The sequence below is a fragment of the Populus nigra genome, chromosome 12 (genome assembly GCF_951802175.1).
Source record: "Populus nigra chromosome 12, ddPopNigr1.1, whole genome shotgun sequence".
Lineage (NCBI taxonomy): Eukaryota > Viridiplantae > Streptophyta > Magnoliopsida > Malpighiales > Salicaceae > Populus > Populus nigra.
In genome coordinates, this window is record NC_084863.1 from 6,807,275 (window position 1) to 6,831,579 (window position 24,305).

General features: G+C 32.7%; 1 protein-coding gene across 1 annotated transcript; it reads right to left on the reverse strand.

Moving 5' to 3' along the window:
* Positions 1-8,509: 8,509 nt before the first annotated feature.
* LOC133669369 (origin of replication complex subunit 3) lies at positions 8,510-23,113 on the reverse strand. The gene is made up of 17 exons (XM_062089469.1): positions 23,006-23,113; positions 22,531-22,749; positions 21,985-22,159; positions 21,239-21,408; positions 21,010-21,140; positions 19,195-19,468; positions 19,015-19,089; positions 18,386-18,471; positions 18,203-18,293; positions 17,300-17,511; positions 14,500-14,569; positions 13,486-13,571; positions 11,706-11,792; positions 10,975-11,050; positions 9,801-9,928; positions 9,253-9,429; positions 8,510-8,877 (listed from the first exon to the last, which is right to left on the reverse strand). Exons 1-17 carry the CDS (start codon positions 23,078-23,080, stop codon positions 8,772-8,774), a joined length of 2,238 nt encoding a protein of 745 aa, XP_061945453.1. The 5' UTR covers positions 23,081-23,113; the 3' UTR covers positions 8,510-8,771.
* Positions 23,114-24,305: the final 1,192 nt, after the last annotated feature.

Below are 24,305 nucleotides of genomic sequence, written 5' to 3' on the forward strand. Positions count from 1 at the left end.
GACCATACCCAAGCTACTACACCAATAATTTAGGGAATTTATTTATTTATTTATTTTTATAATTATTATTAGAAATTTGGGACTTTTCTTTCATGACTTGAGGTACCTTTTGTCGCGATTATATCTCCGCAATCTTATCATGTGAAAAGATAAGGGGAAAAAAAACCACTTTAATTGGTCTTTAAATATTTATTTTTTTTGGTGATGAAGGGCTGGTTATTCTAAAAAATAAAATGAAAATTATTATAAAATATTATATCTAATTATGATTTGGTTTTATGAAAGAAAAAAAAAACATATTATGCATACATGCTAGTATTTCACATAAACTAAACGCTTATATTTATTATTGTTGGAGGTGAGAATTCTTAAAATAATGATTTGAGATTTATATCTGGTATAAAAATCTAATTCTCTCCTTTTAAATTATAGAACAAGATTTGAAATAATAGTAAATAAAATTTTAAATTATTTTCTTTAATTCCCTAATTTATAAACATTAAATTATAGAACAAGACTTGAAATAATGGTAAATAAAATTTAACAAACAAATAAAAAATTATTCTAAAAATAAATAAACCACGTATAAACATTAAAATTGACCTTTATAAATTATCAAAGTTGTCTGGAATGGGAAAAACAATGTTAAAAAATTAGTCCTAACATACAGATTACACGAGCGGGCGGGACGACATGCTGACTTGCAGATCTTCGTTGCACGTGCCATTACGAAAGGAGGTGCGGGGACCACTCCACAAGTTGACCAACAAGTTACAGATCTGCCGCTGCTTTAGGGGTTTGTTCGAGGTTGCTGCAACAATTGTTGTAATATATATATATATATAAACTATTGATGTAATTTTTAACAATTACAAACAAGTCTTAAAAACCCTCATTAAACCAACCTTTGAGGGTTTTTTTCCCTTTGACGTTACCTAACTAACTCCTTCGTGTAACAATATAAATTTCTTAAAACCTCTCTTTTCTAGGATTTTCATAAATTAATTGAGGGTTTAATGATAAAATTCTAAACATCCAACCCAAACAATTTGTTGTAATATTTAAAACTATGGGGGAGTTTTAGGATATAAGTTTTGAGATTTTAAGTACTATAATGAAAACAAGAAGAATAAACATAATCAAGGAAAAAAAAAGAAAAAGTCACATAGATTTTTTAGGTCCAAAGAATTTTATGTTTATAGATTCTTATGAAGTATGAAATTGTTGTTCATAAAAGAGAGCATTCAAAAGTATGAAATATTTACAAAAAAAAATATTACAAAAATCCCAAATCGCGTAAATGCTCTTAGTTACAACTAAAAAAAATTAAATTAAAAAACATAACAAATTACAAAAAGAATATAAAATGAAGTGGACATGATCATCATTATTTTTAGTAGATGATAAATATTAAATTTATTATTTAATTTCTATCCATTTGGTTAGATTTTTCTAATACTTTTTTCTGATTTTTTAATTTGACTATATTTTTAAATAGCAATTAACGATATTTTGGATTCAAATAGGTTTTTTGCCGAATCTTCAAATTTTTAGGTGGTTTCTATAATTTCATGTTACCTTGACGGTTTATTGTAATTTATTAACTTTAAAATAAAAGAGAAGGGAGTTTTGTTCTTCCCCTCCTTACAAAGCATTGTTTATTAAAATAATATTTTGTTTTTTTTAATCAATATTTTTTTGTTTAATTTTATTTTTTAATATTAGATTTTTTTCTATTAGTTATCACATTCTCATTACACGAATCCTAAATTTGATGAGTTAACCTGGTTTGGCTGGTTAACCCGATTAACTCATTTTTTTCTTTTTTTTTTTAATTTTCTTTACAATTTCATCCTTTTATATTGATTTGATTGATAATTAAACTTTAAAATTTGTTTTGTTTACTTTTTATTAGATTATCCTAGTCTCATGACCCGAGAATAGTGCTTAACGAGTTAACCCGAGTTTGGGTTGTTTTTTGTGTCTTTTATTTAATTGATTTTTAAAAAAATTTATTATTCAACATTAGGTCGATTGAGAATTGAACTTTATATTTTGTTTTGATTTGTTTTTTATAAGAATATTTTGGTCTCACGATCAAGGTCATAGACTTTTGCATTTTAACCTTGGTTAAATCAGGTTTTTTTTTTTAATTTTCTTTCTAAAAGGTTGTATTGGTCTCATGACCGGGGTCACGGGTCCTTCAATATTGGACTTGCTTTTTATTGGGTTATCCCTATCTCATGATCCGAGTCGTGAGTTTAGTAGGTTAACCTAATTGACTCATTCTCTCTCTCCCTCTCTCTTTAATTTATTTTTTCCAATTTCATCAATAAATATCGTGTTTGATTGAGAATTAGACTTCATGATTTGTTTCGGTTTGTTTTTCATTGGGTTATCCTGGTCTCATGACCTAAGAATAACGCTTAACTGTTAACTTGACTTGACTTTGCTTATTTTTTATGTCATTTTTTAATTAAGATTTTTACAAATTTCATTGTTCAACATTAGGTCCAACAGGAGCGATTGAGAATTGAATTTTATAATTTGTTTTGGCTCTCTCTCTGTGGGGTTATCTTAGTCTCAAGATCAAAATCGTGGATTTGACAAGTTAACCCGGGTTAAATCAGATCATTTTTTTGTAAGGTTATCTTGGTTTAATGACCCCAAGTCATGGGTTTGATGAATTGACTCGGGTTGTTTTTTATTTTTTTAATTGATTTATTTTTAATCTCATTCTTTAATATTTGACTAATTGAGGATTTGAATTCATAATTTGTCTCAATATGCTTTTCATGAGGTTATCTTAGTCTTGTGACCCGATTTGCAAGTTAGATATGTTAATTCGGGTTGTTCTTTTAGGTCCTTTCTTAATTGATTTTTTTTAATTTTATCCTTTAATATTGAGTTGATTGGGAATTAAGCTTTATAATTTATTTTGATTTACTTTCTATAAGATTATTATAGTCTTCTAACCTAGATTATAAATTTGACACGTTAACCCGGGTTATTCCATATCAATCCAATATGTTGTTATTTTAATATTAAAAAAAGATATCATCTTAAAATTTTGCTTAGTCAAATATTATTTTCACGGGTTGTATGAGTTGTTTCTAGACCAGTAAAATTAACCGGGTTATGTCAGGTAAACTCTCACATAATTTTTTTTCATTAATAACATTTAAATATTTTTTATATTCAAAATTTTTTTTGACTTGATCTGTAGCATAAGCAAGTGAATTATCTAGTTTAATCTATTGTTATTAAGAAACATACGAGAAACAATTACAAAAACTTGGAAGTCTTCACACATGTATAGAGAGGGGTTTACAATGTCGTTACAATAAAATATTGATATTGACTAAATTATTAAATTTGAATAAAATAATATAAAAATCAAATTCAAATTTAATAGGTTAACTAATATTAGCATTTTACGGATGCCCATTTCATAATGATCCTGATATTTATATTATTCACGTGAAACTGTACACTTGTAATTATATGGAGTAATAGCGTAAACAATTAAAATTTAAAAATGAAAATTATAAAACTTTTTTTTAATCCGAGGTGTCCGGGCCAGCTTACGCGCACCACAACTAATCTCTGGACCCACTAAACACCATGCAAGCCCAATAGATAAGTAAGACACCGCGGAGATAATAAGAATGCACACTGAGTCTCGAACTTAGGTGACAAAAATAAAAAAATCTTGCCTCTACCGCTGGCCAGAAGGCTCGGTGCATGAAAATTATAACACTTATGACCTTGGGTGGAGGTAGGGGGCGGCCCCTGCAAAACTTTTATTTTTCCCCTGCCCTTTCCTTAAATAATTTCAACTTTTAGTTCTAAAATTAGGAAAATTTGAACTTTCACTTTTTTAGAATTTTTTTTTTAATTTAACCCTTCACATTAAATTTTTTAACTCCGCTCCTGCTTATGACTCGTGTGACTTCAAAACATCAGTAACATGCACGCCCAATACAGTGATTTGATTAGAAAAATACAAAATTAATTTTAATATTTTTTATCAATTCAAGTTAATCCGTCAAACCCATCATACAAATCATAAACTTTATTGGGTTTAATATTTTTTTTTTCAATCAAGTTTTTGATCTAATTATAGGATAAAGAGTTGATGCACAAAGAAAAATGATATAATAAAATTTAAGAAAAACAATACCATTGAAGGTTGCATAAAAACAATTGTTAATATTAGAAAACATGTTATAATCTTAAAAAACAAAGTAAAAATTCAATTATACTTAATTTAATAATATCCATAATATGTTTTTAATTGATTAATTTAAATAAATTTCAATTAAAAAATTTCAAGACCTAAGTTGATTTTTTTAAAAAAAATATATTTCAAAATGATATTGTTTCACCTTATTTTTTAAAAATATTGAAACAACGACGTTTTGGATCAAAACAAGTCAACCTAGCTAATACATGAAACTCATAACCTGAGTCTTGAGTCTTAAACTTGCTCAAGTTTAATAAATATTTTTAAAATCTACCTTTCATTATATGACACTAAAAATAAACACTCACAATAAAAAGATAAAATCAAATCAAAGATAAAAACAAAAAACATATTTTTATTGAATTTAAATTTAAGTCTAGGAGAAAAAATAGTTTAAAGGCTAAAAAATTCAAGTGTTTGGGTCTAGGGGGGTTATTGTGGTTGGCCTATGAAATGAAAGGGCCATATGTGTGGCCTTACAAGGCAAGGCCTTTGGGCTTGGCATTTTCTCTTTTTTTTTCTTACTTTGAGGAGCAGATAACACGCTTTTTACTACTCCAATATGTTGTCCGCCTTTTTCTTAGAAAAAATCAAATAATGCATCATCTTGAAGTCTAGTTTTTTAATATTGCAGAGGTCATAAAAAAATCAAGGTCAGTTTTTTTCTTATTTTAAAAAATATTTCTCAATTTATTTTTATCTAAAAATACTTTAAAGAACCTTTACGAGGTCAAAATCTTTTAACTCAAAACACTTCTAAACTAATTAATTGATTTGGTTCTTGTATGACATTTCACGCCAACACTTCTCCTCAAATTGATGCATAAATATCTCTAATGCCCAACTTGTTGAGTGAGATTTAGAATTTTTTTTCTAGATACTGTCTTCGTGAGCACATCTGCTAGCTGGTTTTTTGAATTGAGAAATATGAAACAAATAATTTTCTCTTCAATATTTAGTTTGATGAAGTGCCAATCAATTTCAACATGATTAGTTCAATCATGTTTGATTGGATTATCAGAGATGTCAATAGTTGCTTTCTTGTCGCAAAACAGGTTCATTTCTAAGCTAGGAAGAAAAAATCTATTTCTATTAGTAGCCTCCTCATTTAAAGGAGTTTACACACTCCTTTGATCATATCTCAAAACTCTGCTTCATTACTTGACAACATAACAACTTTATGTTTCTTGCTTCTCAAGATGACAAAACTACCCCCTACAAAAATGAAGTAGCCTAACATTGACTTTCTATTTGAAATATTTCTTTTTCAATCTACATCGATGTGACCATCAACATTTAAATTATCATGTTTTGTAAACAGTAGCCTTTTTACAGGAAAGGACTTTAAATATTAAAGGATTCTAGTAACTGCATTCATATGATTTTTACTAGAACTATGTAAGAATTGGCTCATCGCACTTACAACATAAGCAATGTCTGGCCGAATATGTGATAGGTAAATGAGTTTACCAACTATCCTTTGGCATCTTTCTTTGTTCATGGGTACTTGATCGACATATATTCCAAGTTGATGATTTTGGACAATGAGAGTCTCGACTAGTTTACACCTAGCAACCCAACTTCAGATAACAAGTCCAAGACTTTTTTTTTTTGGATAAAAATATGCCTTGCTTTGATTTGGAGACTTGTATTCCCAATAAGTATTTGAGTCCCCCTAGGTTCTTTATTTAAAATTCAGCTGACAATTGCTCTTGGAATTTGAGAATTTTTTCTGTCATTACCTGTGATGATAATGTCATATACATAAACAATCAATGTTAGCACCTTTCTAAATTGGTTTTTAGAAAAAAGAATATGGTTTGAGGTCCGCTATCTAAATCCACATGTTTTTATAATTGCACTGAAACAACCAAACCATGCATGAGGTGATTGCTTTAGTCCATACAAGGCCTTTTGTAGTTTGCATACTACTTTGTCTTCTAAAGTTGTCGAGTATCCTGACAGAATGTCTATGGAAACTTATTCTAAATTACCATGGAGAAATGCATTCTTCACGTCAAAACTGGTGTAATAGCCAATCCAGATTTATTGTATTTGATAACAAAACTCTAATTGTGTTCAATTATGCTACTAGTGAGAATGTTTCCTAATAATCTATCCCGTACATTAGTGTGTACCCATTTGCAACAAGTCTCGCCTTGTATCTATCAATGGATCCTACAACATTATATTTATTGGAGAAGACCCATTTACATCATACTATGTTCTTTCTTTTAGGTAATGAAACCAACTTACAAGTCTTGTTTTTCTGTAAAGCCTTTAGTTCTTCTTGTATAGATTGATTCCATCATGGATTAAATAGTGACTCTTCTGCATTCCGAGGGATGTAATCTGTGGACAATTTATATGCAAAGGTCTTAAGTGATTTAGATAGCCTGTAAATAGACATGTCGTTAGCAATAAGATATATAGATCTTTTATCTTTTATTTTTTTAGAGAATATCGGCTTAAGTAGTTTCTCATGGCTATATATGAAAGGTAGCGTATATGGTACAACACTACTCTTGTTATTAGTTGAAGGAGGTATGGCAGGGTGAACTTACCTTAGTTATATTTTTAGGTAAGGGCCTTTCAAGTACATGTAAAAGGGAATTTTTACTTGTTGCATCACCATCACAGGAGCTATCACTTGAAGACATCTCACTTATTAATTGATTTGGTTCTGGTTCTTGTATGACAACTCACACCAATAAACACCAGCAAAGAAAATAAAGGGATTTCAATCTTAAATGCTATTTTAGTTGTCAATTAGCAATCGGCTAGCAAGTCTTGTTAATGATGAAGTGGGTATGTGAAGCTGATGTTTGGGTGTTTTGGCTCCTATTGGACATGAGCCATGTACCAATTATCACCCACCGATACAAGTGAAGCTGATGTTTGGGTGTTTTGGCTCCTATTGGACATGAGCCATGTACCAATTATCACCCACCGATACAACTTGGATACCTTTCACTGGATAATTTAAATATGCTAAGCTGTGAATCATATTAAATATTGTAAAACATATATTCAATCATTACTAATGTATTTTTATAAATTAAAAGAACCAACCATGTAAGGATTGATTCAATATCACTCCATTAACTTAAATAGTCCAAAAACAACCCTAAAAACTAGAAAGAACAGTTGAAATAAAAAAAAAATTAGAAGTGACATTTTTTATATTTAATATTGAGATAACAATATATTAAATCAACTTGAGTTATAAAACTGCGATAACTTCATAGAAAACAAATCAAAACAAATATTGAAACTTAATTTTCAATTGATTCAATGTTGAAAAATAAAATAAAAATCAATTAAAAAATATATTAAAAAAGACACGAGTCAACTCTGATTAATTTGTAAAATATGAATAATGAGATCAAAATAACTCAATAAAAGATAAATCAAAATAACTTTGAAGTTCAATTCTCAATCAATCTAATATTAAAGAAAGAAATTGAAAAAAAAATAAAAAAAATCAAAGTCTATCCAAGTTAACCAACCAAACACTTGACTAAGATCATGAGACTAGAATAACTTCATAAAAGACAAACTAAAACAAATTATAAAACTTAATTTTTATTAAGACTAAATATTGAAGGACAAAATAAAAAAAACAATTCAATTACAAAAAAGACAAAAAACAAAAAACTCAAATCAACTATATTAATTCATAAAACTCATCATGAAACTAAAATAACCTCCCAAAATATAAACCAAAATAAATTATAAAGTTCAATACCTAGTAAATTAAATGTTAAAAATTAAAATTAAAAAATTAAAAAAAAGTTCAAAACAAAAAAAAAATCATTCCAATAAACAATATTTTATAAAAAAAATTAATTTTCCTTATTCAATTAGTTAATATTTTACATAACACACACTCATCTGTGATGGTGACTGAAAAGCCACAAGAAAATAATAATAATATTAAAAAAGATTTTTTCTCAATTTATACCCAAACTTGCACTTTGAGTCAAATTGATTCCAAATATTCTTTTCAGAAATCCTCAATTGTCTTCCGATTAATAAACATTAACAATTTTATCAAAATTTTTTCGTATTCATAAAACATTCACTTTAGACAAAATGTTATTAATCAATAATTTTTTCATCAGATTTTCTTCAAATCAGCGTTGTTCTAACTCGTAAAATACAACTCAAACTAATAAAAAAAAATTAACAAAAGAATGCAACTGTAGAAAATGTTTGCCAGAATTAACAAAAGCTACAAGTTTGGGATGCAAATGAAAACGGAAATATAAATTTGGGTTTTCCCTTTTTTCTAAAAGAATTAGTGCAAATTCCAGAAGCTGTTGGTAAGAGCCAGAATAAAATCTATGGTTACATACATACCAAAACAAAGAATTACAATGGAATTGTTGTTGGGTGGAGGCAAGTAATTAAATAAAATTTGGGTCATTAAGATGATAAGAAATATATACTGGAATACAAAATCAAAATTATATTCAGGAGAAAAGGAGTTAGAGAGAGATTAGACCGGTTTGATAATTCTGAACTAAAGTCCAAAGGCCACTCTCTGCACATAATCAGGCCGTCTTTTGCTAGGCATCCGAAGTAGCCCTGTAATCTGGAGCTCTGTAACTGCCCTACAAAAACGTGCTCTGTAGGAAACAAGCTAAGGATCTTCATGGGAAATGATCAATTGAAAAATAAAAAATTGAGGGTGGTTTACAAATCACTGTTTTCTTCCCCTCCTTTTTAACCTTCCGGGTACTAGCAATTTGTTTTTTGCCAAAATCTGACTAAAGGTAGTTCATCAGAGTTCAAGATGACTACATCCATCCTGACAGATCCTTGATGGAAATACAATACATTTAGGTGCATATAGCTTGAAATCATGCGCCATAAATAAATGAGGGTGTGATTGACACGCGGAAGACCACAAGGAATTTGTTAAAATTAAACTCACCATGCCCTAATTACATTGAATAACTTTATGAAAGATAAGCAAAAGAAAGACTATACCAATAGGATACTGAATTGATGCCTCACTTGGCTTTGCAGGTTCAGTGGTAGCTTTCCTTTTCTTCAGTGATGGGGAATAGTTTGACCCATGTTTCCCTTTATTGCTCAAGCAAATAACTATTGATTTGAAAGATTGATACCAGTCATGAACATTAATAAGATCACCATGCTCTTGAGCCAAGGTATACCTGAAACAACGAATGAACACAAATCACAACCTATGTAACATTCACTGTTAGCACAACGAGGAGACATGATATTCCTCCATGCAATCTTGAGTTCTTGTCAGAAGTTGCAGACTGAAGTACCATCATTTTACATTCAAGGGTATCCATCTATTTGATAATGTAAGCTTTAAACACCATCTCGGGAACTGATTCCAAAGATTGCCTAATGCACAGACAGGTAGCAATGCAGTACGCAAAAAGGGGATATACAAAAGAAAAATCGTCTACAAACTTCTCTTGTACTGGAAAATCCCTGGTGGGTTGTTGGTTTGCACTTTGAATTCTACATTTCATAATTCCATGATAAGAAATTTACGGGAGGGACCACTTACATTATTGAGGAATCATGCATCGATGGCAATAGTGTATTGCTACTGCTAATGCAACAGCTGCACCGTATGATGTTCCGAACATCCAGAAGATCGACTTGAATCCTTCTTCTTGGGTCTCCAATTAAAGCCTAACATAACTGAGAGGTTAGAAGTGCTGAAAGACTGGCATGCAAAAATTTGGCAATTTAACATGAATAATAGGGTTTGCTGCTCCCATCCTGTGATGAAGAACTTCACTAGAAAAGATCTCCACCATTGACGATTGATACAAGTAGAAAACCAACCAGTAGCAGTCACCCCATGGAAGTAGGCTAGTAGCTAGCAATTCATTCAATTCTATATGCAAGTAAGGAAGCAACAAAGCATCTCAAGGCCAAGCCCTGAACATCCCATCATTGAGAAAAATAATCTTTAAGCATGAACTGAAAATGCACTCTATACCAGATCCTTCTAAAATTGAACGTGGTTAATTTTTTGACTGAAAGGACAACGAGACATTCTTAACAAAATAGGAGAGAGATTTGCTTAACACAAATTTCCATGAGAAACAAATTTACTGCTAATCAACAAGAATGATCCATAGAAGATAGCATTAGCAACAAAAACAAATGTAAAAACTTCAACAAACCTGAATAATTAATTTAAAAAAGATTGATGATTTCTTGCAAGAAAAATTTCTAAGCATTTTGTTATCCTACAATTAAAATAAACCAATTATACGGGGCAAAAAACACACCACAAAACAATTTGAATAAGACATACAGAGAATTTCATTAAAATATCAGGTTAAAAGAGTACACTTCCCTTGAATTTGAATACCATGAATTATATTTAAACATATAGGCCAGTGAGTTCAGAGAGTTTGTGCATCTGTAAATGCCAAGAAAGTTCTCATTTCAAACTTTCATAAACCAGTCAAAATTTTCAAACAAATTCATGTTTTGCAGAGAATTATTGTAGATCGATTGATTGATAACATTACAATCATTAGAATTTCCTGACTTGTAGTAAATGGCAGACGAATTCTCATGTCAACCATAAATTAAGGCAAATGTCTTCTGTTGTTGTCTACTCACAGGTCAGAAGCTGTATAGGAAATTTTGAATTCTTTCTAGTAAACAAAAAAAATTCTGCAAGTACATAAATCAGACTAACTGGTTTTTTAAACGCTTACTGTTTGAAGTGCATTGACATTCTTAAAGCAGACAATTTCATGGAAAGGTACACACTCAAGGGGCTGCATATAGTTCCTGATTCACACAAAGATAAGAATTCAGACACCAAACCCCATTGGATCATTTGTAATTAATTTGAACTACAAAAATGAAAAAATTAAAAAATGCATTTCATACATTTGACAATTGTGGATTTTCTTTGAAAAATAATCTAGGATTTATGATGAAATTCTAAAAAAATGGAATTCAAAACACATTGTAGGAGTGATTGACCATGAAAGAAACTAGTATGAAACTTTTAACATGCTTTATAACACAGAAGCTTGGGATCACTCGCCTAAAAAAACAAACCATTGGTGGAAGTTAGAAAGCAGAAAAAATGATCAATAGTAGGTGAGCAAGTGTGCAAATTATGCATTTCCTGCTGTTGTTAAAAGCATTAGGTGCGATTAAGTGAAAAGGATTCTTGGAGTTTAGGCACAAAGCATATGTGCATGCCAGAGTGAAATAAGGCATACATCTTTGAAATTAAATCTTATTATTTACGACAAATACTCAACAAGTTATAGCAGAATGCTAACAAATCATAAAAGAAGTATAATTAATTCAAAGATTAAAAAAAAAAAAAAGAGCACTTGTTTGGCTGGTATCGATGCAGTTAACTATTCTATGCAAAGAAAGTATCCAACCAAGACAAGAACAAAAAGGAATACAGACTGGATACTCCTACCTAACCATGCTCTCTAATAGCTTTGCAGCTTTCTCATTTACTGCTTTGGAGTCTTCAATTTTCAAATGTTTACGAGATGAATGTCTCCTGTCACATTTGGTAGCAAAGATGAAACTGATAGAATTAGTGATTTCACAATCATGCAGTGAAAAATAATGTCAAAAGGAAAAGATTATGAAGGGGAAAAAAAAAGAGCAGCAACAGCACGGAGGTAGGATTTGAATCATAAGAAGTAATATATATGAAACAGAGATTAAAACTGCTGAGTCTCTTGAAAGAGATGCCATCTATTAGAACTAATCAAGGTAAACCAGCAATTTAGGACAAGAATGCATGGTAAATGGCAAAGCAAAATGAAGTTTGACTGAAATCTCACAACATTTACATGCACAAGACAAAAATGCGTTTTTAGTTAAAATCTGGGTCCATGTATGACCTGTTACTGACTATGTTCCTTCCTAGCTTGAAATTGATAGTAATGGCAGAATTAATGAAAATAATGTAGTGATTCTGATGCTAACAGTATTTCGTTTTTATAAATACTCAAACACTGTACAACAAAACCAATCTAGTAAACAAATTAACAGAGGAAGTCACAACTCTACAAAAGCTGTCTATCTTCATCAGGAATATAACAGCACTACTTGACACCGTATATGCCAAAAAAATCTCTGTAATGTAATATTATATGGATCGCAACTCTTCTTCATTAGATGTGATGCCTGTACATGTCTGTCAGTTCTCACTAATATTATATGGATCGCAACTCTTCTTCATTAGATGTGATGCCTGTACATGTCTGTCAGTTCTCACTAATACCATATTACTGCAAGTTGCTTAGTTATTATTGTTACGTCCATATCTGTTTTGAGCTATACCACAAAGTTTAATAAACAAAAAAAAAAGAGATTCTCACTAGTTCTCTTAAATCTCAAAGAAAAAACTTTTTAACTAATCATACCATTCCTACATGGATGCTTTAATGATGGCAAATGAAGTGAAACAGCTTACAGGGAATTTGAAGAATGTCCAAAAGAAAGAAGAGAGCATACAAACGAGCATCCAATAAGTCTTCAATGATATTAAACACCTCAAAGGCATACATTTCATATTTAAGGGACTTCTATTTTTAATTCAGTGTCACCCTGCCTCCTAGCTTAAGAGCGCTGATAAAAATCCAAACTGATCCTCCATATAACATGACCTTGGAAAACTCAATACTATTAGAAATCATCTTTTTTTTTAACTGCTTCCACCATTGCCAGCAGAGGTGGCATGTCACTGCCAAGAGTAAGGAAGCTGTGCCCCTCACTCCCAAAAAAATGCAACAATTCGTGCTAGTCCCTAAATTTTAGGCATGTTTTCATATAGACTCTTAAAATAATTACCAAGCCCTCCCAAAATTTTCAAAATATTCCATGATACTCCTAAAGACTGACTTTTCTAAACACCACCCCCCCCCCCCAAAAAAAAAAAAAAAAAAAAACAATTTAGCCCACCCTCTGCCACTGATTGCCAGGACAAAGAGAAAAGAACTATCTTCTCGTTCCACAAAGAGACCGTCAGATTAACAATTTAAATAATCATGAAGCTAAGCTACTCAGTTGTAGATTTAGACAGAGAGCTGAACAGATATCCAATATAATAAGACTTGTAAAATATTCAATTGTAACATGCTTCATAAATTGCCTAATGGCAGGCCAAATTTCACCAAAAATAACAAAATGATGAAAATGCAACATTTGTATACAGGACAAAGAAAAAAATACAAAAACATTACTTGGATATGGTGCTTAAATCTTGCCCCAAACTCTTGCCATCCTCAAACTTCATTTCAGATAGCGACTTCTTCACTTTGTCATGAATCTATAAGAACATAATTCAATGAAGATAAGTTGATTCAGGATCAAATTTCAGATCATGTAAAAATGGTAGGTTATCTTTTATCTGAGCCTCCCAAATCAGCAGGTCTACCTTATAAAAGACAAATAATGATGAAAAGAATACCAAAGCATGCCAAAAACAGTCCAGGGTAGTAAAAGAAAAAACATGAGTGCCGAATGACAAGAAAACCGACATAGCAGCTTCTATGCAAGTATGAGGAGTGCCTAGAAAATGTTAAAACAAATAAAAAGTCATGATATAGTTAGATCCCCCCAACAGCAATTCAACATAAAGATGCAGTATCCACCCATCAATCAAAATGCTGAAGTAAATTGGGGAAGGTAATTTCTTGTCTTTAAGTTGTGAAATCAGTCTCAAGTATCTTCTGACAAAAAAGAAATGGTCGAGTGTTTAAGTAAACAAATTTATGGATAGCATGAGTGGAATCATCCCAACATACACTAGAGCAGCAATATTTTTCAAACAAAGCAAAGAAGAAGAGTAATTTAATGCAAGAAACAAGGCAAGGTAGTTCATTTTCTGCAGCACGGGAACAATCCCTGGATAGCTCACACAAATCCTTAAGACTAAGCACAAGCAACTACGCAGGCTATTTTATCTGAAATCACCAAAATATTAACGTGCAAGCCCCTACATCACAAAATAAACTGTGTATTTACATGTTTCAAGCACTTCTAGAGCATAACTGTTTTCTGAGAAGCTTGATAAGGGTGACTGTTCAGAGAAAAATCTCATGTTTCTACCAGATGCCAAAAGCTATACAATAAAGCAAATAAAAGCTGATTTGTTTCACATAACTCAAAGAACATCAAGATAGATCCATTATAAGTTAGATGAGTTAAAGAAATCCTTCGAGCTTGTGATATCTTTCTTGAAATTATAACCATACCTGAGGGACATTCACAGTATATTTTTCCCAACCCTTCAGCAGCTTACGTAGCTGCACTGCTGGAAGATCCCTGATTGAATTCAAATTTCAGCATTCTACTACATCTATTAAAAGAGTTGAATCAATCAATTCACACGAAAAGTAGTCTAACTTCAGGTTGCAAGGGATTGTAAGATTTTTTTTCTCAGATGTCCAATGTCTTAAGCAAAAAGGACATTATGAGTTTTTTGATGATTATGAAAATAAATCATCACAACTGGAGTACTATACATTTTGGGGCATGCGATGAATTGCTACACTCACAAAAGTCAGGCAAAAACCAGAAGAACCACAAGAATCTAGGATAAAAAAAGATGTCTTAACAAAAAAAGTGACCAAGGGTGCCAGAATATATTAAACTAGAGCTTGGCCTACAGATGATCATTCACACCTACCAAAGGAAGTATAGGGAAATGTATGTAAAACTGGCATGAGGAGCGCAGTCAAAGGAATGCCCAAACATTTTGTATTCGTTACACACATTTTAGAAGGTATACCTGGGAAAGGAAAAAAAATGCCCAAATGTGTTGTTTCAGGTACTCACTAAGAATCTGACGTGCTCTCCAACTTTGCTTCTCTCACAAGGTATGCCAAGTGAGAGTGGCATTCACTCATCTAGGCATTCCATTTGGCAGTGATCCATAGCCCGCAACTTTTCTGAGATCATATGGTAGAGCAGGTTTCAAGGTATCTAGATGGGTAGAAAAGCACTTTCTTCTCCTAAGAGGTCACGTTATACTTATCTAGTAGCCTACCCATTTGTTATTCTCCTGTATGAAAAGATCTCTTTGCAGTTGTCAAGTGAGTTGAGAGGAAGGCAGAAGCTTTTCTATGATCCAGGACAGAGGACCATGAATCTGGCAATTCCCTGCAGGAAGTGTGGCCTATAGCTGAATGGTTGGGATGCTCAAGGCTAGAACAACTAGTGGTGAAACTAAACTAACTCAACTCAACAAAACATCAAAAACCTAAGCTAGTTGAAGCTGGCTACATGGATTGGCCACCTCCCACAAGTTCTATAACAGGCTAAACTTTTTATACGTTGTTTCGACCCTACATATCCAATTTCATTTTTGATCAACCTCTCCCCATTTCTACCAATACTTTAACTTCAACACTCTTTGTGCAGCTATAGTTCAGGTCTGGATATGGCTAAACATCTCAAACTCAAACAACTATCCTTTAGTTATTCCTAAAGTGGTGCCACCTCTACCATCTCATGGATGTAATCATTTCCCTTCAGCCTTTTTTGTGTGTGTGCTTACAAATTAGTTAGTTATAACATTTTCATTTCAACTAGAGCCTTTAAACCTTCCCAGCATCCACCACCAGAGTAGGTCTGTTTAGGAGCATTGTGTGATGCAGGACAAATTTTAGATTTATGTTTTACGAAGGATTTATGGTAAGCTAGGTTTGTTATTCTCAGAATTAGAGAATATAAGGAGAAATTAGGTGGTTACAAGTGACTCGAGCAGCAATACTTTTAAAAAAGAAAGAAGAGAAATTAGTTAAAAAATAGAAGAACAAGAGGATGGAGAAGAAACCTCAGGCACCAAGCCATAAAAATAAAATGCTACAATTCAACTTTATTTCAGAATTCAGCTCTGCTGAAAATGAAAACATGGCATCCCTATTTATAGAGATTAAGACTACTTAAACAACTAGGATAGACTATTAAAAACTAAGACATCAACTTCCTAAATAAGACTAGACCTTCAAGAAACTCTGAAAGCTACTAAAATGCCCCTTATTACAGGAACATAGAGATATTACAATTCAGCACCTGCTTACAAAATAACCCATGACTAAGTTTCTTTGCATTTCTTTCCACTTTTATGTTATGAGTTGTTAATGGCTCTCGGACTCAATTCTGGGAGGATCTTGTTGTGGGACCAACCTTTATCAATTGTATTTCCCACATCTTATTTCCTATCCACTTTAAACAACATTCACATCAGCATTTTCACAAGATAGATTGGAAGATCTATCACCTCACAGTATTTAATGAGCAAGTAGCATCTGAGCTCTATTTGCTCCTTCCTATTATAACATCTTTCTGGTTGCATTAAGGTCTGATAGAATGGTGTGAACTTTGAGGGGTTCGGCAATTTTTCTTGTACGCCTGTTTCATACATGTTCTCAGTCCTCCAATTCTTTTGGCTTCTTTTAGTCAGTCTGTCTGGAAAGATCAGGTTACCTTCTAACACTACAGTTTAATTTTTTTAGTGGTTTTGACCAAAATTATGACTAATGACTTATTCCAAGTGAGGCCCCAAGGGGCATTGCTTTCTGATGCTTGCTTCAGATGTTTTTATAGTGGGCAGATGGTTATTCTTGTGCAATCCCATGTGATTTGAAATTCATAAATTTAGCTATTGATGATATGCATTGGATTATTTCCGAAGCTTTTAAAAGTTTTACTTAATGGACATTCAACAAGGCTGGAAAAACCTTCTGTTTTCATTCTCTTATTCTTGTACTTCTCCTTTGAAAGATGACTTATTCTCCTTTCTGTTATCTTAGTTTCTGTCTTTCTTTATTACATTTCACATTCCAAGTTTCACTGAGCAACATGATAAATTCACCAAAGAAATTGCTTAAGTTGGAGGGTTGTTAAAAATAAAAAAGGCCGAAGAGACAAAGGGAAACACCAAAACAATGCAGATGTTGTTAGAGAATAAATGTTTCTAGCATAGACCTTACAAAATCTTCAATAGGTAAACTTTATGAAAGACAATCTGGATTCTAAAATGTTAATTACCTCAACTTTCGCACAGCCTGACAAATAAAACCACTATTCCGTGTAGTTTGATATTGCTGATGCTTGTAACAATCACTTGAAGATACTCCAGAGTCATTTTCTAAGCCCCCACCATTGTCAGGAGCCCTTGACTTGAATGATTCAGGATCAAGGGCCTCGCAGAAAAGGTCTAATAGTGTGACTTTATCACACTTTCCAGCTTCATATAGACACTGCAACTCATGATGTGCCCAGAAACAGAGATTAATTGCATTATGTGGATTAAACCAGCTCGTGGAAGCAGAATTTAACTATTAAGAAAAACATAATTGTCAAAAAGCTGATTTATTGGATGCTTCTGAAATTTCTATATTTCAAGAGACTATCATTTGCTAGACACTTCTACTGGAACGTCAGTGCATCAGACATTTGAGAACACAATACCTATCGAACACTCAAGGAAAGTTTGCACATGTTTTATTGCTAGTGTGTTACAATTTTTTCAAGAAACTGGCACATTTATTTTAGCATGGCTCTTCTGAATATAACAGACTAAGTAGTAGAAGAAAATTATGCACTCCACATTTACTAGATAGTAAACATACATGCATAGCATAAGCAGCACTGAGTCTCTATGTTGAAACAGAATACAGGTTCCCATATCCACAGACCATAGCAAAAAGAAGATGTAAATTTCAAAACAGAACTGAAAATTAAAAAATGTATCAATTTAGCATAAAAACATAGCTAAGGTAACCAGCTGGAGAATAGGAAGAGTGATATAACCTTTAAAATGGATATAAAAAGAAAAGATAGCAACCTTGCAATCAGCTGCTTTGCATGATATAAAAAATGCATGCTTTAAATGTTCAATCTCATAAATGTTAATGAAATGCATCAAACCAAAAAGGATTAAGGGCTCACCAGAATCACAATGCTCCATTGACACTGCAATTTCTTCAATTCTGCCAAACCATTTACTAAAGTTTCGCCATGCTGTTTGGCTATTTTATTTCTGTAATTAGATTTTGCAACCCAAATGAGCTACAACTTCCTCCATTATGTCTGGAAAATTATTCACACAAATATTTTGATGCTATTAAGTACCTTCCATAAGACTGATAAGATGGAAGGTTCAAAGCATGCTTGAGCATCAATTCTGGTGACAATCCACACTTTTCACCTTGTAACATCTTGAATGGTGAAATGTTAAATGCAAAAGAAAAAAGGAAAAGAAAGAGAAGTCAAACAATGATAATATTAAGCAAGTAGGGTTTTTTCCCAAATTGGAAGGAAAAAAGAGAGGAAAACAGTCCAAACAAGGAAGAAGTTTAAGTGCTTGCTAGTCGTGCACTCTGAAGCATGTAAAAGCAGATAAAAAAAGCAAGTGAACAACAAGATAGCTGGTTGAAAAGGTGCATCATATGTTATTATTGCTTAATGGTTCATGAGATAGAAGATCGAGGATAAGCTGAAAAAGAAATGCTGCTTTCTTTGAATCATCCAAGATACTTCTCTAACTCAATGCTTTTCATTTATAGAACATGGCAGATGATTTCTCTTAACATATAGATTTGACAAAATATTTGGTAGATGTCTTTGCCATGGCATGTGCGAATACATGTGTTGCAACTAGAGTAAAGCATGTACTATATATCAAAGTGAAATTTACGAACAAATATAACATTTGAAAACTGCAGTACTAAAGTATTTGGGAGAAGAATAGGAAAATTTACCAGATTGTCATCTCCAAGAAGAAACCAGAGCATGAAGCTCAGGGGTTCCATGAAGAAATGTTGAGCACATGCTATCTGAAAAACACTTCCAAAACATCACATGGCATTTGATTATATTCACCAGAGAGGAAAACTCAGATGTTGTAAAATACAATAACAAAACAGTTACCATATCCAAACCTTTAAAGCTCTTATGAAAGATGTTATAGTTCCATCTTGGCTTACAAAATAATTTCTCATAAAAACTGCCACCTTGTGGCTTATACCGAATCCAGAACACTGCTTCACAAGAACAGCCTCAACAACAGCATCCATTCTCTCTGGAGGAGTTCCCAAAATGAATTTACTAGGGCACAAATGGTGTAGCGCATTTGACTGAAGTATACTTTTAGGAGCATCAAGAGTTGTTGCAACTCCCATTATTAAAACCACTGGGATTTTAAGCACCCATTCACTGATAGAATGGAAGGTTACAGGCAAAAACTGCATAAGTATACTGGCTGTAGGATATTTTAACAGATATGCTTATATAATTAGAGTGGCAATAGAATAAATGTAAATACAAGTCCAAGAACACTTTGTAATTCTAGAAATTAGAAAATTCCGCATATTTAAAGGGCAAAAACTAGGAATGCAACTTAGAGGGTAGGGACAAGCTTTCATAAACTATCAAATCCTCCAAGCTGTTAGATTGATCCCATAAGCACTGTATAAAATGACAAGGTCTCAATAGGCTAGAAAATAACATCATTGTTCAATAAACTTTTTAGTTGTTCAAAGCACTTCATTAGTGCAAAAGTTCCAATCCATTTTCAGATATAATGAAATAATCAAGTAACAAAGTACACAAAATCATCAAGTCCAATCCATTTTCAGATATTATTAAATAATCAAGAAACAAAGCTTACAAAATCATCTAGTAGTCGTGAAATTCTGATGTATAGACCAATTCTACCCTAGTAGCAGGGAGTAATATTTAACACAATAACCACTTCTTTGAGTCAACAGTCTACTTCAAGCACAATATTCAAAACAATATGATTTCACTGCAAGACTACATATGATCGTTCAAATACATCATGTTCTTACTGCTTAACCCATGACTAAAGAACAAATAGATTGTAGCATATGAAAGCATTATTTTTCAATCCAGCAGGGATAATCACGAAGTTAGCTCATTTACCAAAAGGATGCATCATCATTTGTAATTTAGGTTTCCATGAATTTAAATCCAATTTTGAAACTGTTCCATATTTCCTCACAAAAGGCCTATATAATCTAAAAGTCAGGTGATTTGGGTGCAAAAAAGTTGCAGTTGGAGTTTATATACCACCACTAATTTTAAAACTGGTGATCTAGATACCAATAAATATCTTCCTTGACATCCCACTCTAACTATTTGTTGTTCTTAAGACCAAATAGTCTCCATGCCACTGAAACAAGAGTGTTTAGTCTAGTGGTATTCTCCCAAAGGAGAGGGAGTCGTTTGGGTTTGAGTCCTACTGGAAAGAGTTCCAGAAAATCGAGAAAAAAGTTCCCAAGCTACTGAAAAGACCAGGTCAACTCCATGACCAAGTTAACAAAAACACCAGAGAGATCCAAACACCAAGCACACTTGGGGTTTTCAATGCAAATTCCAAGTCTATGTACAAATAACTTTAAGTAACAGAAAAGCATATTTCTGTGGGCTAGAACAATAAAATCTGAGTATAAAGTATGAAAAGCCGCTGTGCAATAAGGGAATTGTAATTCTAATTTATTCTAAGTCATGATTGATAACCTAATGGATATACTAAATATTAGACCCATGTAAAAATGATCATGGCTCCATTACTAGCCCATGATGATTACGAAACCAGAGCAAAATTTGGTGTCCAGAAAGATAATGAAATATTTTGACCAGATTGCTGTATTTTGGGCAAAGTAACTGAAAAGATGACACAAAATAAAATGAGTAAAGGAGGGTGGGAAGATGAAAAAAATGCACCCGCATACCTTAACATGAGGATGAAGTCAGACAAGACAGACCCACTACATCGCTCCATATCCTCTATTATTATGACCACTGGATAATTACAGCTTCCTTGTTCTCTGTACCATGTTGCTAAGATGGATACATCAGCTGCCTGCAAAACATTAGCATGGCAAACTAGTATAAGTAATGAACTCATCAAGTAAGAACCTACTTCACTTGTAAAAGGAATATAAAGGTGTGACTACTTACATCTAAAGTAACCATTAAGAACTGTCTCAATAAACTTCTTAGACAACCACCAATACCGTTTTTCACTGAAAACTCCAGTGAGGAAAGGTTAGCCACATGGCATCCTTGAGATTTCAAATATGATCCTAGCTCTTCGAAAGTCAGCAGATCATCAACAAACTCCATATTTTCTGACATAAATTGTCAATCAATGATATTTGGGGGTTAAAGAGAAACAGAAAATGATAACTCGTACGTTTTACAAATTAATACATCAAATACATATTAAACATAGACAGCATAAAAATAACAGACACATAAAAACACGAGAGTAGAGCAAGATCCCACAAAGGACGATGCATCATCAAACGATGGCTGCATATCTCATGCATGTGTTCTTCCCTCATTCCTTCCTTACATGCCATGTCCAAAACTTGGGAGATGCTAAAGCTAATACAGTCATTGAAATTGACATTCTAGTTTTAAGTTGGAACCATTAAAATTAAATTTATTGAAACTTTTATCCTCTGAATGAATTTATGTGTTTTGGCAGGGACGACTCAGATGACAACAACATAAATACCAGCTTCAAATGATAGTATAAATACAACCTAACCATCACATGAACAAATATGCAAATGGAGTTTTTCAATTTGTTTTCTAATTCGAGTGCATGAATTACATCTATCTGAAGATGAATTGATCCCTTATTTCTTTCTTCTACAGTCACACCTGAAACCGCATTAGTGGATTGGAGGAAAACTTACTGGTGAGAACCAGCCCAGTGAATAGTTGTTTAGATGCAGCATCTGTTACCATTGGAAAAGACCCCGTTGCTTCAGGAAATGTAGGTATTACAAATGATGTGATCATGTTGAAAGACTCGCGAACCCAATGATGTATCTCATTGAATACATTGGTGTTGATATCCCTCAAAACATCCTGCAATAAGGTTGTAAACTCTGAATTCTTTAATGGATGGATAACAACCACTAGATTGGTTGATTAGGAAATAAAGTGGAGAAAATGATGAAAAATTTCACATGCTATGTTCCTTTGCAATCATCTTTCATAGGAATGTGAAAAATACATATCTCGACCAACCCAAAAGTAACAGTAATTAGCTAATTGAGGGAAAATGCTCATCTCATGGTGAATAGAAATCAGTAGTTTTTATTGGTTTGCATACTGCTTAGCAGTCCCTTATTAGATTGGTTCTTCTTATGCATATCTCCTTAGCAACCAAATGGAGCAGAAAATATAAAAGAACAAAAATTACAACACCATGATAGGAAAGGATCAAGGAGACAAACTTTAATGGTTGACTTGATCTTCGACCAAACATCATCAAAAGCTTCCATTCTTATGTTCACATGCCGACAATCATCCCATGCTTCAGCTTTCTCAGCGTCTAAGTTCTCACCATTCTTAGGTAATGATGGAGACAAATCAATACGCCTCCTGGTTTTCCAGGTTCCGGTTGGTTTTTTCTCCGATTTCCGAGACCGTGCTCTGTGAAGAACAAAAAAGGGCTGCAGTGCACAGAAAAACAAATGTCGGATAAATTAGTTCTCCACTTTGTTGCAAAAAGAGAGAGTACTTTGCTACAAAATCAAACTCGTAACGCAAGAGAGAATCAAGTGCTGACTGCGAAGAGAATTTTAGATTTCGAAAAATAATTAAAAAAAAGTCAAACCCATTTCGCGTAATTAAGTCCTTTTTTTAACTTATTTTCATGAGGATTTTCTAGGGAAACAAACAGAAAATGAGAGGAGTGGGAGTGAGAACCTGGAGATTATTCTCGGTAGTGTCCACCGTCGTCGAGGGAGACAGTGACTCAGAAGCAGTGGCAGAAGGCGCCATTTTTTAGAGAGAGAAGTTCAGGAGAAGGTTTCGATGTCGTTAGGGTTATAGCAATTGTAGTGAGGGATTCTATTCATCGTTTTGGCGGGAAATGACTTCAAGGTTAATTGTGTCTTTTTCCTATTTTCTTATTAAAAATTTGCGCAATGGTCACTCTCTATACTCAGCAAGAGTCATTTTCAAAGAAAACGATAATAAATAAATAGATTAAATAATCAGTAACTTTTATTTCTAAGATAACTATATTATACAGTATACTAAAAGGATCAATGCTCCTATTATTATTTATATAAATACAAATTATTATAGATTTGAGCACTATAATGATAGAGTCATCCCTGCCACAGAAAATTAAAAAGGCTGCAGAAGAGGGTAAAGTTATTTTTTCACTAGAAAATATATGGCATTGAAGAGATGGTTGAGGAGAAAATGGTCAATTCCAATTTTGGTGGAGCTGCAGCCCCGAATTGCAAACACTTAGCGCCGGGGCAGGTAAGCCTTGGGTGCCCGCGCACCACGTGGGGCTACAAGCCACAATCTACAGGCACATGGCGTTGGGGTTGTCATAGGCATTAGGGTTAGACCTGCATGCATGGTTGAAGATCCCAAGTGAAGGGGTCTAGGGCTGCCTTGAGTGCTAGGGCCAAACGCGCACGCATGGCTACAGACTTAGGCGATCAAGTCTGGGGTTGCCTTATTGGGTCTTGACGTAGGACCCAAAGCTAAGGCATCCCAAGCTGGTTTCAGACACGCTCGTTTGGGTCCTGCGTCAGGACTCATGTCTCTTTAAATCTTTATTAGGACTCGGGTTCTTGGGTCTTGGATTTATTAATATAATTATTTGTGTTATAAATATTATTATTTTTATTATAACTCAAAGTATTCGTATAAAAAATATAATTATTTGTGCTATTTGAGTCTTAGGTTTCTAAATATTATTATTTTTATTATAACTAATAAAATTTAAAAAATAATTAATAAATTTTAAAAAAATCATTATCAATACTGAAAAACAACCTTAGATTTGATTTGAAGGGTAAAATTAAAAATAATTGTTATTATTGTTATCATTAATAAATTTTTAAAAAATATTATTATTATTATTGAAGAAAAACCAAATTTTTTTTAAAGATTACAAAATATAAAAATTTGAGCAAATAAGTTAAATAGACTCAAAACTCTTGGGTCCGGCGTTACACTCAGACCCAAAACTTTTGGTCTTATA

Excerpts from the sequence above, each read along its gene's own strand:
- LOC133669369 (XM_062089469.1), bottom strand. The coding sequence starts at position 23,080 with ATGGCGCCTTCTGCCACTGCTTCTGAGTCACTGTCTCCCTCGACGACG. Across the intron at positions 22,750-23,005 it reads CTACCGAGAATAATCTCCAG|CCCTTTTTTGTTCTTCACAG; the intron begins GTTCTCACTCCC and ends TGTGCACTGCAG. Across the intron at positions 9,430-9,800 it reads ATGCATGATTCCTCAATAAT|GTATACCTTGGCTCAAGAGC; the intron begins GTAAGTGGTCCC and ends TCGTTGTTTCAG.